The following is an 18,166-nucleotide window of genomic DNA, read 5'->3' on the forward strand; positions in this document are numbered from 1 at the left end:
TTGAACACAAGTGAACAGGTATATTTTTCCAAAACTAGGTGTGCGCCACTTTTAAACAGGGTGTATGAGTACTTTACTACATTATAAGTCAATTCCAAAGGATGGGAATATCTTGACTTGCTCAGGCAACTCATGGAATGCTTTTTGAGCATAATTCATTGATTCTAAATGCATATTTCTTAACTGGCTAAACAAAATGTAAATTGCCTGTATATATTTCTTATGATAGACTTCAAAATATACATACAGGTGGCCCATGTTATCCACAGGGTTTCTGTTCTCAGAACCCGCTTTAGATAAGAAAATTCATGGCTGATCAAATCCATGGATTTTGGGGGACCCTTGAAGCCTCCAAAGGCCAGGGGTGTGCACCCCTCTCCTCCGTGCAACCTCTGCCAGCCTCAAAATGGCTGTTTAGGCTTCCCTGGGCCTCAAAATGCCTTATAAGGCATAAAACATCTCTTCTGGTTTTTTGAAAAAACCATAGCATTTTTTTTTGGCCTAAATGACCATTCTGAGGCCTACAGAGGCAGTGGGCGGTCACGTGCTGCCTCTCTGGGGCACATCTCCCCTCACCCCTGGTGGGTCCAGGTCTGACCGCTTGCGGGTTTGGTAGGACCCATGAATAAGGAAATTCGCGGGTTCTGAATCTGTGCTTCATGTGGGCGGACCTGTATATTTAAAATACAAATATGTAAAATTGTGTATATCTGTTTGCCTAATATATAGTTACTTTTCAGTTTGACCAAGCATAGCTAGATTAGCCCATAACTCTCACGCAATTGTACGCACATGTAAGTGCTCCCAACTTCATAATGTGTTTTATCCAACTTCCTATAATAGAACTTTTAAATATTTAGTTATTTATGTATTAAAGGCAATCTCTTTTGCTTATGCACCACCTTCTCCAGAAGTTGTTGGTGGTTTTCCCATGTCTACACTGGCATATCCTTTGCAGTTACAAAACTTGTTGCAGCTGATACTGGCCATGAACCGATGTCTGCCATATCTGTAGGGAGTAAACTCCACACAGGTTTGTGCCATGTGATTAGCGGCCAATGTACCCAATCTGCAGAAGAGATAGAAGAGAAAGAATGCATGTGTTAGTGAGCTTTCTTTGTGCATGCAAGTGTTTAGGCAAATAACTTGCAGTGTGATAGGTTATATGGACACCACTGGATGCCATGATTCATGACCTTTAATGAACATTGAATCATGAGCATGTCTGCCATTAAGGCTAATGCTTGAATGATAAAAATTAGTTTCTGAGTGAAATATCTGGTACAGCAACTGAGGTGGAAATAAGAACCGTAAACCCTCAACAAAGGTGCCAACCAACCCCTCAAGTTTAACTTACTCTGTAGCTGTTGGTTCACCAATCAGTCCATAGCCTTCCAGGTTCAGAACACAATTTTTGAGGTCCTCCTTGAGGGGATTGGAAAAGGTGACTTCTGCAGAGCATAATATATTCAGTCTGGGATTTTCTAAAATCTAGTCAAAAGGAAAGAGATTTTAACTTTGTTTTTACATTGTTCCCAAATCCCAAGCAATTAGAATAATTAACATATATGGATCAGAATAAAATTAGATCAGAATAAAATTAGGGGGTTTGAATTCAGTGTGATCCATCACTGATGAGCTTGCCCCCAGGTCCAATCCACCCATCTCCACCCCATCTCCTCTCTGTTCCACCCTCTGCTTACCACAGGTCTACTGTGGGCTTACCACAGGTCTACTGGTGTGCCAGGAAGGCTCTGGTATTTCTATCTTCATGCCGGCAGCTTGTGCTCACATTCAGTGCTTTATGGTTGCTTTCAGCAGCCGGCACTGGTGGAACGCGAGTCAGATCTTACCTTTATCTCAATGGGTAGACTATCAATCAAGATATCCCTCTCCACCATCAAGACTTCTCCTTTGCATTCTTGCATTGAGATAGCTACCACTCTCATAATATTATGATCACAAAGGTGAGGCCCATAATCATCATATGGTATGTTTAGCAGTAATGTCTTTGCTGTAAGACAAAATTTTCACATACTTTTTGTGAGCCACTGTCTTCAGTTACCCTTCATTCTATGTGTTGGTTAAAAAGTTGGGACTGGGAGAGTTGTTAAATGATTGTGTTCTTTGCAGGGAAATCCTGACATTAGGCAGTGGCATCACTGGTGTGGAAGATCAGGTGATGGAGAGTGCAAGGCAACCAGAATGGACCTGATCCTATGCACCTGCAGCTAAACAAGTGCTCCAGAAGGCACTTTGCTCCAGGAGGCACTTGCTCCAGAAGGCACTTTGCAGAAGACCTGCAAAGCCAGGTGGGTCCTGATAGCGATCTGGTTTAAACAGAAGTTCTTAAATTGAACTGGGCACTGGGTAGGGCTGAAAACCATCCTGATTTGGGGGGGGGGGGAAACATTGCAGGCAGACTGCAGAGGAAATTCACTTGGTGGAACAGGGCTGCCTTCTGCTTATTTAATTGTTTTACTTTAATTATTTCTACTTATTTATTTTAATTTGCCTGATGATGTCGCTTCCACCATGACATCACTTCTGGTGGGTCTTGGACAGATTGTTATTCTAAAAAGTGGGTCCCAGTGCTAAAAGTCTGAGAACTGCTGCAATAAGGTGTTAGTAAGTTGACACCCTGGGGGGGGGGGGTGACATCACTAGTGACCAAAATCACTAAAATCACATTTTGGAGGAATAATACAATTGTGTTATATATCAATCAATGTGTAATTTCATGCTGAATGCAATGAAACAAACCAAATTGACATATCTGTGTTCTATCAAAAGGTACAGCCAAAAAACCAGTGGAGGTGGGGCGATGGTACATCACCACCACCTAGGTTGTTGCCCCGCCCACTGCATGGGGGGGGTGACACGCTGGCATCCTGCACCAGGTGACGCGAACCCTAGTGACGCCACTGCATTAGGCACACTATTCAGCAGAAATATATTACTATCACCATCACACCTTAAGTATGTGCATAAGAAATACTTGCATAGTCTTCCACAGATAACCCCTTCCTATTTTCTCTGTCATGTTGGTTTTTAGATTAGGGGCCCCCATTGGGAGGGATTGATCTTTTCATCATTGGAAACTGTCATATCAATAAATGATACTTTGGCTAACATGCATGAGGAAAGCTTTCTTCGTCTTTCTGTTAATTCATTAATATTCAGAACATGGCACAAGAAACAGAAGGGCTCTGTTTAATGTACATTTGGGTTTAAAATCCCAATGTGTCTTACCTTCTTTGGGGCCAAGTGTGATATGTACATTGTCCTTCCAGAAAGGATCCAATGGGCATCCACTGTACATCATTCCCTGAGCGCAAAGATTGAATTTCTTGTCTTTAATCTCGTCGCTCAAGTTTTCAAGCACCCAGCTGATTTGAACATCTTGACCATAGCGACAGCAGTGAGCCAGTTTAAACTTCATTGTCAGCTCAGCGTCTGTCAAACTTCTGTTTCTGTGAGATGATACATCTTTCTCTATCTCAGAATTAGGAACATTCAGGTATTGTGAATTAATTTTTCTGCAAGCTTTATACAAGGCTTTTTTCTCTTGAGTAGAACCTGGAAGGGGGAGAAAAATCAAAGCTCCATGAACCATGTCTCATTTGACACTATGAAACTTCATTTATCCCCATATGTTATTACTTGATAACTGTAAATCAATTATAAGTTAAATCATTTATAAGCCACCATTCCTGCACTAAAGGTAGCACACAGCACCATAAAACAAAAGGCCCAATCCTATCTACCTTTCCAGCACTAATGCAGCTGTGCCAACAATAGGCAATATGCTGCATCCTGCAGTGGGGGGGGGGGGGAGTCATGCAGGCCTCCTCAAGGTAAGGGACCATTTGGGGCTGCATTGCAGCTGCATCAGTGCTGGAAAGTTGGATAGGATCCGGCCCAAATAAACTAACAGCCCAAACCTATGATGCCCAAGCACCAGTGCTACAATCGCAGCACCGGCGCTGGGTGTTGCAAACCTGCTAGGTGGGGGGAGGGTGGGACTGGTATCCCCCGTGTTGGGCTCGGAAGCTCAGCTCAGAGCTTCTCAAGTCTACACCAGTGAAACAGCTAGTGCAGACTCAAGAAGCCCCATTGAGCAGGCTGGGGGCATTAGTCAGGCTAAGGGAATGAATGTCCCTTTTCTCTGAGGAGACCTCCACCTACTCAGATCCAGTGGATAGGACTGGGCTGGATAGGACTGGATTCAACAATATGGAGAAGGAGTTCACTTGGTGCTAAAATCTGGAGTAGGGCCAGACTGGAAAAATGACGGAAGTATGGTGGACAATTAAACTGCAATGTTCATTACCTAATTCATGCTTGTAAGCATTAGTGACATCCTCACGTAGGTCACTACCAACACTCTTGGTACTGATGCACTGCCCACAAGGCAAGCTGTCACAATGAAGTTTTGTCTTCTTGCCTCTGCCTTGAGAAACCCAGGCGGTACTCCTTGCATTGAGCAGACAAAATACATGTGAGCCATCAGAGTCACTATCCACATCTCCATCTTTGATGCTGTTGACCCAAACAGGACCACTGCACACAGTACCTAATAAACCAAAGCAAACTTATTATTCAGTGGCATCTTGAATAATGACCAGTGTACTCTATATTCTGGGATGTGCTGATCTACCCTGATGAGACTCAAGTCAAGTTCCAAATCCCCCTTCCCTTCAGCTCATGCACGAGTCTAAATGGGCGGCCTTCAGGACTCAGCCAGAGCCTTTTCAGGACTCTGTTTAACTCGAGTCAGAACCTTTTCAATAAATGAGTCAGGCACAACTCCACATAAAAAGCAGAGCTACTAGCAGTGTGTGTGTGCATTGCAATTCTCCCCTGATGTCCCTATCCCATCTGTAAACAAAAGTTTTGTTGTTCTTGGAGTGACCACAGTAAACAGACTGCTTTTGGTTCCTTACGAACCCCAGTGCTAAATCCACCCACCCCCATTCACATCACAACTCCCAATTCCACCCTCAGAAGGAGTGCTGAACATAGATGGACCTACAGGGAGGGAGGAGGTGTCATAGCTCAGCAAGAGGGGAGGGGATCAGCAGCGCAAGTGAGGAGACAGAATAGGTGAGCAAGTTTCTGAGTCTCCATTCATTTTCAAAAAAAACTCCCAAGTCACTTACCGTTTCTAAGCACACATGACTTGAGTCCAAAGGAATCCAAGAAAATGCACATTTGATGGCTTGAGTCCGAGTCTTATAAGTCAAGTCACCCCTCCCTGTCTATATTTATCAACAATAGATGGGGCAGTTCTCAGGGCTTAGTTCAGAGATTTGGGGTTTATCCTGCCTTCTCTACTATGAAAGCTAGTAGACCCAAGAGGTCACTATCATTCTTGTTGTGCAATCCTAGGCATATCTTCTCAGAAGTACGTCCTGTTGAGTTCACTGGAACTTATCCCCTGTTAAATGTGTATAGGATTGCAGCCTTAATGCTGTGCAGATGATCTGTTACAAGTTTGCAAAGAAATAACACTGAAATGTCCATCTGTCCCAGCATGTTAAGCATGCAAGGAGAGCCTTTTACACTTTGAGCAATTGTTCTACCCCTACTGCACAGGACGAAGACAAAGAAAAGATCCAGAGATTTGCCTTTTTCACACTTACTCATTACTATGTGAAATTAAACCAACAGTCATACAGAAAAAGAGATGCGGATCAACAGGGAAGGTATGTGGATGCTACACTTGCTTATCTTGAAGTCTTGTGGAAAGACTTCAAGATAAGCAAGTGTAGCAACATCGTGGAAGATATCACCGAGGAGATAGGGTGTGGTGTCCACAGTGCCCCTTGCTCTAAGTAAATGCAGGGTTAAAGCCCAGGCGGTAGCTGGAGGTGTGCTGCACAGCTGCAGCCACTAGAGGCTAAAGTGAACCTAGAAGTATATAAACAGCACCTGGAGGAACTAGGGGGTGTGGGTTAGAGCTGAGCTGACTGACTTTGGACTGTGACTTGGCTTGTTGGTGCTGGACTCTGATTTGGCAACTCTCATTGATTGGACTGGTTTACCTGGAATCTGACCTTGGACTGTGACTTGGTTTATTGGCTCTGGACTCCGGTTTGGCAACTTTAACTGATTGGACTGACTGACTTGGAATCTGTGGACTGGGACTTGACTCTGACTTTTGCTTGCTGCACTTGTGAGTTTAACAAGGGAAACTAATCAGCCTTAAGCGGGCACAAGGCCCAGTGGGGAGGAGCTGTGGCAAGACAGCATGTAAACTTGTTGCCAGTGTCCTATCAGAACTGCACAGTGCAGATGAAAACATGTATTTCCAGGTGTTATATGCATGGGAAATAATATCACCTGTCTGCCCTCTGATCAACTACAGTTACTATTTTTGGGCTACTAATCACATGTAAAACTTCCTTGCACATGATAATTTCATTGACCTTTAGTGGTCTCTATAGGAGTTGGATCCAGGTACTGCCAGTCACCACCAGATTGATTTATGTCCTTCCGTGCCATCCAGGATTCATTCCAGCAGTGGTATCTCCTATTAGATGAAAGGAACAGATGCTTCATAAGGATGGGGGCAAACCAAATTTGGTAAAGTTCAGACTAGGGTCAATTTGTGCAACAGCATTCTGGAAAACCATGAAAATCTAAGGTCGCAAGGCCAGAGGCTGAGCCAGAGCCACTCCCATGATGCCTGACCAGCTCAAGGAGGCTGGTTGGCAAGCCCCCTGCTGGAACTGGCTAAGCCTGGCAGGGGAGGGTCCTGTAAGGGCAGTTCTGCTCCCTTACCCCCCTTTGGGTGACGTTGAAAGGCTGGCTTAATAATCTTTGAGTGACGCCTGGAGTTGGGGGACAAAGATAGCTAGGACTGTTTCCCCCATTTAGTACCCTGCACTTGGGGAGGGTTTTAGGGTTTGCCCTCAGTTTGACCTGCTGCAGCAATATTGGTAACATTAATAAATTTGCCCATTAAATTCCAAAGACATAGCCTGTTGTCATTATTTAGGGGGTGCTGGGGTCACGAAGATCAGGTGACAGTTGTATTAGAAACAAATATTATGCACTTGAGTATAGTTGCATTCATTTAGAAGTCTAAGCTGACTTTAGGATCCCAAGTACTGTAAAACGACTCTAAACAAAATCAAAATATAAGTATGTTTACTATTCCAGTAGGAAGATGATGACTGAAATAGCAGATAGCATCACAAGTTCACTAAAAGTCATTTTAACAAAGGTTAACAGAGAAGGAATCTGCATTTCTGGCAGCCCAAACAGTGGTGGACCTCTCCAGCCCCACACTCTGGGACAAAGTCTGCGATGGCACCCCCACGGGCTTCTGCTGCTCCCCCATGTGTAAATCCACCCCCCCCCCACTCACCTGAGACTCACTGAACCTCGCACAATCCGAGCCTCATTCAGGGAAAGCCCCTGAGGTTCCCCGATGCTATAAACTGTGCTTCCAGGAAACTGGAAACACAGTTTTTGACCCTTGGAGAGGCTTCTGCGGGGTCCTACAGGCTCATGCCCAGGACATTTGCCCCATCGCACATAATGGGAAATCTGCAACTGAGCCCAACCCAAACTAATGGAGCAGAACCGAGTTTCCAGTGTTGTAAATAGCCATAGCCATACAGTGGTGTGCTGCACACATTGCCATCAGACATTTCGGAACTGCTGCTGCAAATGGCAGTGGTAGATGGACGCTGCTACCAGTTACCTGCAAGAGCACAGGTAAGCAAGTGCAGAGGGTGGACAGTGAAAAGAATGAGGTGGGGTGTCACAGAAATGGGAGATCTGACAGGGTGGGAAGGAGAATGGGGGAAAGAGGGGTGGATCCTGGCAGCACCAGTGTGCACTGGGATCCTATCCTAGTTCCCTTTCCTCCTTCCTCTCCCTTATTCTGATTGGCTCTGTGCCAGCAAAATTGTTGCTGCAGATCCAAGATGGCACATTCAGGCAATAAAGGCTTGCCCCAGTGTAAGGGAATTAAAGTTCCCTTATCATGAGGAGGCCTCTACAATTGCCCCCCCCCCCCAACACAGGATGCAGCACATGCTCTTTTGGCAAAGCTGCATTGGTGGGGAGGGAATTAGTTATGATTGAGCTGAAAACCATCTAGTTTATCCTATTGATTCCCAGTGTTCCACGTCCATGATTAGCAGCCATCTCTTTTTATTTCTCCTGTTGAAATCCAACATCTTGTCCGCATTCCACTTACCAAATATTTTCTTTGCCACTTAAGGTTCTGCCTGCGTAGTCAAAAACATCCTGCACAATGAAAGTATCGACAGCATTCAAAGAACAGTAGAAGCCTGTGACAACTCGGCTAGGGATTCCCAGACACCTCATAACTGTAAACAGAAAAACACCCAGATGCTGAAATTTGGAACCTTTGAGGTGGACAGTTGAAGTCCTGGAGAGCATGTATGAACAAAAAAAGCAGCAGCATTTGGTATAAGCGGTTTATAACACCAGAGCAGAAAATAAACAATAGATAAACTGGGGATCTGAACACACATGCTATATCTGAATAGTTCTATATGTGTACACAGATCGTGGCCACTTGGTGTTTCGTAACATATTGATCTGAGGGCTGGCCTCCCCCTTCTCTTCCTCTTTCTTTAAAGAGGAGAAGGAGGCAGCCAGCCCTCAGATTGGCACATCCCAGAACTGCATCGAATGACTGCAAAATCACAGCCACTTGGCGCAGTTCTGGAATGTGCCAATTTTTGGTCTGCTCTTTCTCCTCTTCTTTAAAAAAAAAAGTGAGAAGGGGAAGCCCTCAGTTCAGCGTGGAATCACACTACTAGTGGCTGCAAGATTGCAGCCACTATTGCTGCAATACTGGAAGAAATTGCAGTGACATGATGTCACCGCAATTACTTTCAAGGGATAGAGAAGCTTATTTTTTTTCTTTGCCCCAGTGCGGCAGGGCAGCCAGGACTGCCAGGGTGGCCAGGACTGCCAGTGCACTTATGTAATCCATACTCCCACCTTGTCACCTGGAAAAGGTTAATGTAACTAGGTAAATGCATGTGGGGACATTTCTATGTGGTCTACTACCCTTTGGTTTAATTCTAAAAATCATTCAAAATACCCTAAAGATAATGTTCAGATTACATCTATTATTTACTCAGTTTTATACTCTCTAAGCATTTTCCATCTGCACCTTTTTCCTTATTCAGACATTTTCAGTAAAAGTTTGCAAATGCAGTCAGCAAATAATGACGAGGTTATAAAGCCCTTGGATGTGTGCTTTGAAAAGAAGACGAAGAAGAAAAGGAGCCCATTGCATATAGTCAAGGAAAGTGAAATTGAAAAAGTTAAATCCAGTGATTGGAATAAATTATGCAAATTTGCATACATATGCTTAGCACGTGTTTTGTTCAGGTGGCCTATTTTTCTTCTCCTTCCCCTGTTTAGAAGTATTTTTTATGTTTTTGCTACAGGCTGAGAAGGGAGACTTAATAGTTCTCTTTTTTGTGAAGAAATACAGAAACTCATTTAGCTTCTCTGCAATTTATGCATAATTCTTGAGCTATCCTTACATTTTTTGGTGTCCTAATGGAGTTTTAATCTATACATACTTTCTTACAAGGTCAGCACAAGATATTTCAGTGTATCAGGTACCAAAGGGGGGGGGGAATATAAGCATGGACTCTACCTAGTCCTGATAGCAGTGAACTATATAGCTTGTAATTTATCACCTCTCAAAGGCACCCTACATATGCCAACAGAGGAAAATGCCTTAGGAACAAACTACAACCAGATTGGAATTACAGTGGGAGGGTTGGGGGGCTTACTCCTACCATGGTATTGATCAGGAAGCATGGTACCAGGACTTGACTATACTTTGAGGCAGTTTTATGGCTGAACTACATTTACCAAACTAAATGCATCATTTGCCCATTTGTGCTGTATGTTAAATAGCAGTTGGATAAAGACACCCCCCCCCCCCCACAGATGTGGACTATGGTAGGGCTTTGGTACTATGGACTTCTTTGATTCTACTCTTGTCATGGTCTTAATGTCTATCAGGTTCTCCATGGTTGCTATTTGCTATAGTTGAAAGATCCCACTGGTACAAATGGGAACCCTTTTTTTCTTGGCAGTAACAGCCATTGAGTTCCAAAAGCCAATTTCAATCACTGGATGATTTAACGTAGGATGTTTTTAAACATAGGATGTTTCCCCTCTCCCGTAACACTAGAACCAGGAGACATCCACTAAAATTGAATGTTGGGAGAGTTAGAATAGAAAAAAGAAAATATTTCTTTACCCAGCGTGTAATTAGTCTGTGGAACTCCTTGCCACTGGAAGTGGTGATGGCATATTACCTAGATGCCTTTATGAGGAGATTGGACAAATTTCTGGAGGAAAAGTTAAACACGGGTTGCAAGTCATGATAGGTATGTGTAAGCTCCTGATTTTAGAAGTAGACTATTTCGGAATGCCATATGCAGGGAAGGGCACCAGGACGCAGGTTGTATCTTGCTGTCTTTTGTGTTCTTTGAAGCATTTGGTGGGATGCAGGAAGCTGGACTAGATGGGCCTTTGGCCTGATCCAGTGGGTCTCTTCTTAGGATGTTTCCATCACCTAAGGCAACAGATTCTAGTGTGGATGGGGGCCTATGGATGCAAGTGCTCTTGAAAGACATCTATTGTTGGAAGCATGCTTAAAGAATGATGCCACTCCAAAGTAGCCATAGAGTTTACATATGATTGTGTACTAGGTGGGAGCTCTGTGCTCATCAGAAACTACAAGCTTTCAGGATGGTAACTATACATCCTAAGCAACCCTGTTGAATTGTAAAGTAGATTTTTCGATTGTGAGCCCTTTTGGGACAGAGAGCCATTAGCTATTTGATTTTCTCTGTAAACCACTTTGTGAACTTTTTGTTGAAAAGCGATATATAAATACAGGTGTGTGCCCCTTCACTACCTATCGGCTTACACCGGGATCGCATATGCAATGACCACGTGTAGTCATGCGGTCGTCGGGGGCGCACAGCCCAACCCTCTGAAAGTGAGGGGAGTTCTGCTCCCCTCACCTCCAGAGGGTTGTCTGAGCCTCCCATAGGCAGCGCACATCCAAGCGCTGCCTCTGCAAGGCTCAGACTGAGGAAAATCATGCCTTTGTATGATTTCCAGCTTCCTCCATGAAATTGGAAGTCACACAAGAGGTGCAATTTCCCTCAGTCTGAGCTTTGCTCAGACGTGCGCTGCCTCTGGGAGGCTCAGACAACCCTCCAGCGGGGAGGGGAGCGGAGCATCCCCTTCCCTGCTGAGGGTTCAGATTGCGTCAAGCGCCACTTGACGATGGGGATCGCGGTTCCAATCCCCGTTATTAACTGACACATGACTGTACTGTTAATAAACTACCTTTTGCCAAGGTATTTTTCTCAAATATTACCCTCCTTTCTTGTTATTTCCTTTAGTATTGCATGTACAGTTCCTAAAATGTATTCATATATATATATATATCTCTGAAACAGCAGATTTTTCACACATTTTTGAGGTAGTATATCATTTTCTACATTTCCTTGAATTGCATCATATCATTGTGCTTCCCGCTCCCCACCACCTTACAATGAATTAGGGAACTGCAGGACCTAGAATCTGATAGCACAGCACTCTCTTGAGCCCATTTGTCATATTTCCCACCTGTACACATCACAGCAGCAAAAGTCCCACAGTGTCCATATTTGACTGGCTTGCATTTGTTGTGATACCACTGCCGAAGGATAGGAACACTTCCATTCCACATTAAAGGGTTGGGTCCCTGCAGGTGGTTATTGCTGGGTGGAGGTTTCAGGATGCATTTCTTCTTGTGACAACAGATCTAGAAACAGAAGAGCACTGACCTTAGAAGGTTCATAATTGCTATGCCCATATGGAACGTGTCAGAGATGTGTCATATATCATTTCCTGTTCACTGGTCATTTCTATCATGAAGATACCAGTGGCATGATCTGTGATCAGTATCCCTGAAAGAATTCAGTAGTCCCCTGATATGATGCATGCAAAATTTAAACCACAAACATTAGTGGTTTAGACATGTGCTGAGTTATATGTTCATTCCCTTGTTATCCATGCAATAGGCATGATTTCTTCTCCTATATTATTATGTTGCTATGGCATGCGGGACATTTAAATAAATAGAGCCAACCATCTTCATGCTGTTTTACCAGATTAAAAGAAAGAGATTGCTATTTTAGCTGTGCAGCAGAACAGGCAGGTCATAGTGTAACTTGGGTGTGACTTGGCCAATCCCCCCAGAGCATCTGATGCTATTCCTGGTGCATCTCATGGCAGTAGCATCCTTACAGGTTACTTGATGGCTCTGGCATTTTAGATCAAACTCAGTGGTGATGAAGATTCTAAAGGAGATTTAGGGTTAAGTGGATGCTGGAGGGCTGGCCTAGGGCGAGACCAAGACAGTTAGATTCCCAGTGTCTCAAAATGCCAGAATGTTGGAGGCGATTGATGAGTTCCTGGCAAGCTCTGCTCATCATACCACAAAACGACTCTTTTCAAGGCAATAGCACTCTTTGGAACTTTCCAAGCCAGGGAACTTGGCTAGCAACCCCTTTGGAAGATTTCGTGCAAGACAAGTACCCTTTCATTGCCAAAGTCAATTCTCTTTACATTTGTTCATTTAGGTTTTTTTAAATTTCCTTTTTCATTTATTAGACTTTAAAAAAACATTTTATGTTTTTACTCAGAGTCTACCTAGTTCCTGGCAAGGAAAAATCAGTGGATTGTCATGACTCTATACTCTGCAGGTGCTACTGTGAGAGTTATTTTGATAGATTTGATAGAAAGTGATTTTGATAGAGGTAGCCCAGGTTCCATATTGTTCTAGGAGTGGGGTTCTGCCCAGAAAACTCCTCTGATCTTCAGGGCTGGTGGTAGAAGACTGAAACTACAAAGGTTTTTGCTTGTTTTCCCACAGTAAACTGTGTGTAGAAATGGGGAAGAGAGGGGAATGGGAAGGGGGTGAATATGCTAACCACTAGGCACTACTGCCCTGGATCAGTGTGTAGTCACTGGCACCCCTCTCTGGATCCTCACACTGGTGCTGGGGGATGCAGCAGCTCTGTTGGCAGGCAGCTGCTTGCTACTTGTGTCAGCAGCCCAATAGCAGGAGTGTAAGGCATCTTACACTGCCAGAATGCTAGTTCGGGCAGCATAAGGCCCATATAGGATTGGCCTGTTAAGCATTTTCCCGGAGTTTGTACCTGCTGCTAGCCTAATGTCCAGCACAAGTGAAGGTAGATCTAACCAGATAAATGCCAGAAGTTGCTAAAGGAAAATATGGCCATATGATTCCCGTCTTCCTTGTGTTTTGCTGAGGAAGATGAAATAAAAGAAACCAAAGCTGCCACCATTTTACTGTAATGAAACTTTACCATATTATTCACCACCCTGCTGATGTACACGGGATCATTCCTACAAGAACAGTCCATGCCAGGATCACGTAGGAAATTTGTGCTTGTGTCTAGAATTTTCAGACAAATCTCCAGGATGTCATCCTGAAACTAAAGACACACAGATATAAATGAGCACTCAGTTATGATATTAAATATAAACCCGAATAATAATAAATGCATTTCTGTTTTAATAGCAGAGGCCAGCAGTGGAGGCGGGTGCAACAGAACAGCAGAGACAGGAAGGTGTGACAAATGAGGGGAAAGGTAAGATAAAAGCAAGAGCAAAATAATACTAATATCAGAAAACATAGAGAACGAGAAGCAGAAATGTTTTTTATTCTTTAAGTCATTTTTTCATGTCAAAGAGGTATAGGTGTCCCCCTGTATTCATGGGGGATCCATTTCAGGGATATTGCAGATACTGAAGAACCCTATCTTGAGTTGAAAAGCGGTATATAAATACTGTTGATGATGATGATAATAATAATATAATATCTCCACGGCACCTGACACCCATTAATACAGGAGGGATGCTACTAACATGGATAAATGAAATAGCGAAAAATGGATTTGTGGATACAGGAGACCACCTGTATTTCCATTGAATTGATCTGTTAGATAAAAGCACTCTGAATTTGTATCATGGTTATCAAACAGCAAACATTTGTTTTGTTTGATGAACTGATTCCTCAAAAAGCTAATAGTTTTGCAAGCCTTGCAAAACGTTACTATTCCAATATGAACAACCAGATGTATTTCCTGCTGGGACAAATAGCCACTTCAAAGGAAGTAGTGATATTCACTGGGAAAATGGCACAAGGACAGCTTAAGCTCTCCTCATGACATACACATTGTGCTTCCCCCCCACCCCCCGGCTACTTTTTTTAGGTTAAAAAGATGGAATTGTAATGATACGGGGCCCAATCCTATCCAACTTTCCAGTGCAGGTGCTGTAGCAATGCAGCCCCAAGGAAAGGGAACAAATATTCCCTTACCTAGAGGAGACCTCTGTGATTGCCCTCCTACTATAGGATACAGTGCATGTCCCATTGTGCTGACTGCAACAACACTGGAAAGTTGGATAGGATTGGGTGCACAATCACTTAGTTTGGCTCCTGCAGAGAATACTTAAATGTTGTCTACTCAGATACACAGAATATACGAGCTTCTAGGCTAGGTAGTAGTGAACATCTGAGTAAAAATACACACAGTGAGGTTGCTAGGGGGGGTGGGAGGTGCAGGTCACACTGGATGATGTGCACTGGGGGGTGACACGCTAAAATCGCAGTGGTTAGGAGTAACCCCATCATATTATATACCATTGGATGTGAAATTTCAAGCAGAATGCAATGCAAAAAACCAGAGTGATATATTTCCTTTCTATCAAAAGTTATGGCCAAAAAACTGGAGAATAAAAAATGCATGGATCCCTATGGAAAGTGAAAGTGAGCCGTATCACACGTTTACTCATGAGTAGGTGAACTTGCCTTAGTCCGTTGGCAGGCTGAGAGGAATCCAACGACACCAGAATGGTACTGATCCAATGAATGCAACCCCCAAAAACACCTGAAAAGGAAGGCCCTCCCTCCAAGCAGATGAATGTATTGAGCCCTATGGAAAGCGAAACTCAGCCTCATGGTCGCGTTTACTTGCAAGTAAGCAAACGTGCCTTGGCTGGTGTGGAAGATCAGGTGAAGGAGAGTGCAAGGCTTCCAGAATGGTCCTAATCCTATGCACCTGGAACTAAACATGTGCTCCAGAAGGCAACCTCCCCCCCCCCCCCCCATTAAAAAGGATCAAAACGGAGGCTTCAGCTGATAAGGTGAAACTTTTTGAGACTTACAAAGCCAGGTGGATCCTGATAGTGATCTGGTTTAAACAGAAGTTCTGAAATTGAACTGGGCTGAAAACCTTACTGATTGGGGGTGGTGGTGGTGGTGGTGGTGGTGGTGTTATTGCAGGCAGGCCACAGAAGAAATTCACTTGGTGGAACAGGACTGGCTTCTGCTTATTTAATTATTTGTTTTACTTTAATTATTTATACTTATTTATTTTAATTTGCCTGATGATGTCACTTCCACCAGGACATCACTTCTGGTGGGTTTTGGACAGATTCTAAAACGTGGGTCCCAGTGCTAAAAGTTTGAGAACTGCTGCAATAAGGTGTTAGTAAGTTGACACCCGGGGGAGGGGGTGTGACACCACTTGTGACCAAAATCACTAAAATCATAATTTGGAAGAATAATACCATCATGTTAAATCAATCAATGCATAATTTCATGCAGAATGTGTTCTGTCTTTGTTCTATCAAAATGTACAGCCAAAAAACCAGTGGGGGTGGAATGATGGTACATCACCATGCCGACCACCTGGGGTGTTGCCCCGCCAACTGTATGGGGGGGGTGACGCGCTGGCATCCCTCACCAGGTGACGCGAACCCTAGTGACGCCACTGAATTCACACACACACACACACTCCTAAAATTCCTAAAAATCTGTTAGACCAGTGGTTTCCAAACTGGTGGGTCACAACTCACCAGGGAAACTGGAAGCAGGGCATCCCCCCTCTTAAGGGGAATGCCCTGCAGATGGCAGCAATGTAATCCCCAGGATTGCACCAGTGCCAGGAACAAAGGGGCTTTTTTTTGTACTTATATCTGCCTGGGCAGGCCTCCTGGGGGTACAGGGAGCTGCAGATGGTACCGCAGGGCTCCCCAAGCCTCTGAAAGTGTAAAAAAAAAGCTACCAGAAGCTACTTCCAGTTTTCCATAGCTCCCTGCACCACCCAGGAGGCCTGCCCTAGCACAAGGCAGTACAAAAAAAGCCACTTTGTCCCTGGCAATGGCATGATTCTGAGGATCGTGCCGCTGCTATGTCCCTCTCCCACAAACACTTCTGTTATTCCCAACTCCCCTGTAGGAGTTTGGAAACCACTTGGTTAGACCATTTGATAATGATCACGTTAGGTATCTAAGGGCCCACTCCTAAGCTCATCCAGCCCTGTTCCACCAGATCCTAAACTCCTTGTCAGGCTGAAAAGTCTGACACAGAGTATTCCAAATCTGTGCCAGCAAAATAGCTGGTGCAGAATTCCCATTGCGGAGCTTGGGGCTTTCCCCAGGGGAATGAAAGTCCCCTTTCCCCAAGAAGATACCCAGTGTCTACCCAGTGCTTGCTGGATATAGCAGTATCTGCTTTGTCATCACTTCTCCAGTGGGCTCTGGGAAGCTTAGGATTGGGCTGCCAAATACATTTTTCATCCAAAATTCTCTCCAAACTTGTGTCATTCCTATGATAGATGCCCAGGTGGTCAGTGAAATGCACTGGCAAGCACGACCCTTATGTCAACGTACTTCTGAAGCCATTCCCCTGCACATTCAGCATTTGTAACTGAAGACAAACTCTAACTGCTGGTGGGTAGACTGCTACCCTGCACATGCCCGATCTTGTCTGATCTTGGAAGCTAAGCAGGGTCAGGCCTGGTTAGTACTTGGATGGGAGACTGCCTGGGAATACCGGGTGCTGTAGGCTTATACCACAGTCTTTCGAGACTGAAGGTTGCCAACCAGACTATGCGAGCACTATGGCACAGGGAGAGGACTTGCCAGTAGGCTCTCCCCTCCCCCATGAGGCACCTTAATTACACAAGGAATGTGTGGATGCAGATCTGAACAGGACTCAAGAGAACCATTATTTTGTGTAACATGTTAAAGTAATCTACAACTGCCTTTATCCCCAGAGTGTTGCATTTACCTGTCCAAAATACCATGGGTGAGAGATAATGTGTTTGGGAAGACCCTGGAATACAATCCCGTGCTCATTCAGGACATACTCTTCTCTTTGGGCTTGACTATCTAAATATACAGGATCACCTAAGAAAGTAATATAGAGGAGAAATTATTTAGAAATCTTTCTTGAAATCATTGTTTCCATGCACACTGGATCTTATCCCCCTCTTTGGCCCACCCTCAGACACAAGCAAAAGAGCTGGCATAGGTCTGAGAACACCCACTGGGAACCAACGGCCTATGGAGAGGTAAGTAAAAAATATTTTTATTTACCTCTCCTGGGCTGTCTTGTCCCCAGTTGTCCCATAGCACAGAATGCAGGCTGTGGTGATGGCACTCTGTGTTCTGGGTTGGCAGGTCATAAGATTCGGCTGTTAGTTCTGGTAGCTATATAATCTGTATGCCATTCAATACCAGTGGGTGGAAAAGAATGGCAGGAGAAGCCTATTTTCAAGCTCTTCTTCTGAGCTTCACCAAGGCTTCTGCTTGACCACTGTGGAAAGGAAGATGCTGGACTAAATGCACCTTTGGGTTGATTCAGAAAGTTCCTTCCTATGTCCCCTCATCTAGTTACAGTGACGTACCATGCAATTGCCTATTGATTCTTACCAGAGCACCAAGGATTGAAGAGGACATAAAAGTCTCCAAGATTCTGGGAGTTGGTGTGATCACATGACACAAGGCACATATTCAAAGTATAGCATCCAATGCACGCATTGACTGGAGAACACAGGCTAATGCTGAGGCATCTTTCACTATGGAGTTTGTAACAAGCATTCCAGCAGCTTTGATCTGGAGAACCACCTAGAGGAAAGGTGTTCTTTGTCCCAAGAGACTCACATGGTTTGGGGCCTATTCAAGAAAGTTTTTAAAAAAATCAAATATCAGTATAAGCACTGTTGAAAGCTTTGCCTAAGTTCTACTTGCAATGAACTTCTTCAAACAGAAC

General features: G+C 44.1%; 1 protein-coding gene and 1 pseudogene across 1 annotated transcript; one reads left to right on the forward strand and one right to left on the reverse strand.

Moving 5' to 3' along the window:
* Positions 1 to 891: 891 nt before the first annotated feature.
* On the reverse strand, positions 892 to 17,905 carry LOC136647759 (protein-glutamine gamma-glutamyltransferase 5-like). Its single transcript, XM_066623512.1, has 11 exons — positions 17,827 to 17,905; positions 17,183 to 17,301; positions 13,410 to 13,538; positions 11,662 to 11,839; positions 8,216 to 8,348; positions 6,432 to 6,535; positions 4,334 to 4,576; positions 3,253 to 3,579; positions 1,854 to 2,014; positions 1,358 to 1,491; positions 892 to 1,069 (listed from the first exon to the last, which is right to left on the reverse strand). The coding sequence occupies exons 1-11, from the start codon at positions 17,903 to 17,905 to the stop codon at positions 892 to 894; spliced, it is 1,785 nt and encodes a 594-aa protein (XP_066479609.1).
* LOC136650164 (5S ribosomal RNA) lies at positions 16,839 to 16,960 on the forward strand (annotated as a pseudogene).
* Positions 17,906 to 18,166: the final 261 nt, after the last annotated feature.

Source organism: Tiliqua scincoides, chromosome 4, assembly GCF_035046505.1.
Source record: "Tiliqua scincoides isolate rTilSci1 chromosome 4, rTilSci1.hap2, whole genome shotgun sequence".
Taxonomy (NCBI): Eukaryota; Metazoa; Chordata; class Lepidosauria; order Squamata; family Scincidae; genus Tiliqua; species Tiliqua scincoides.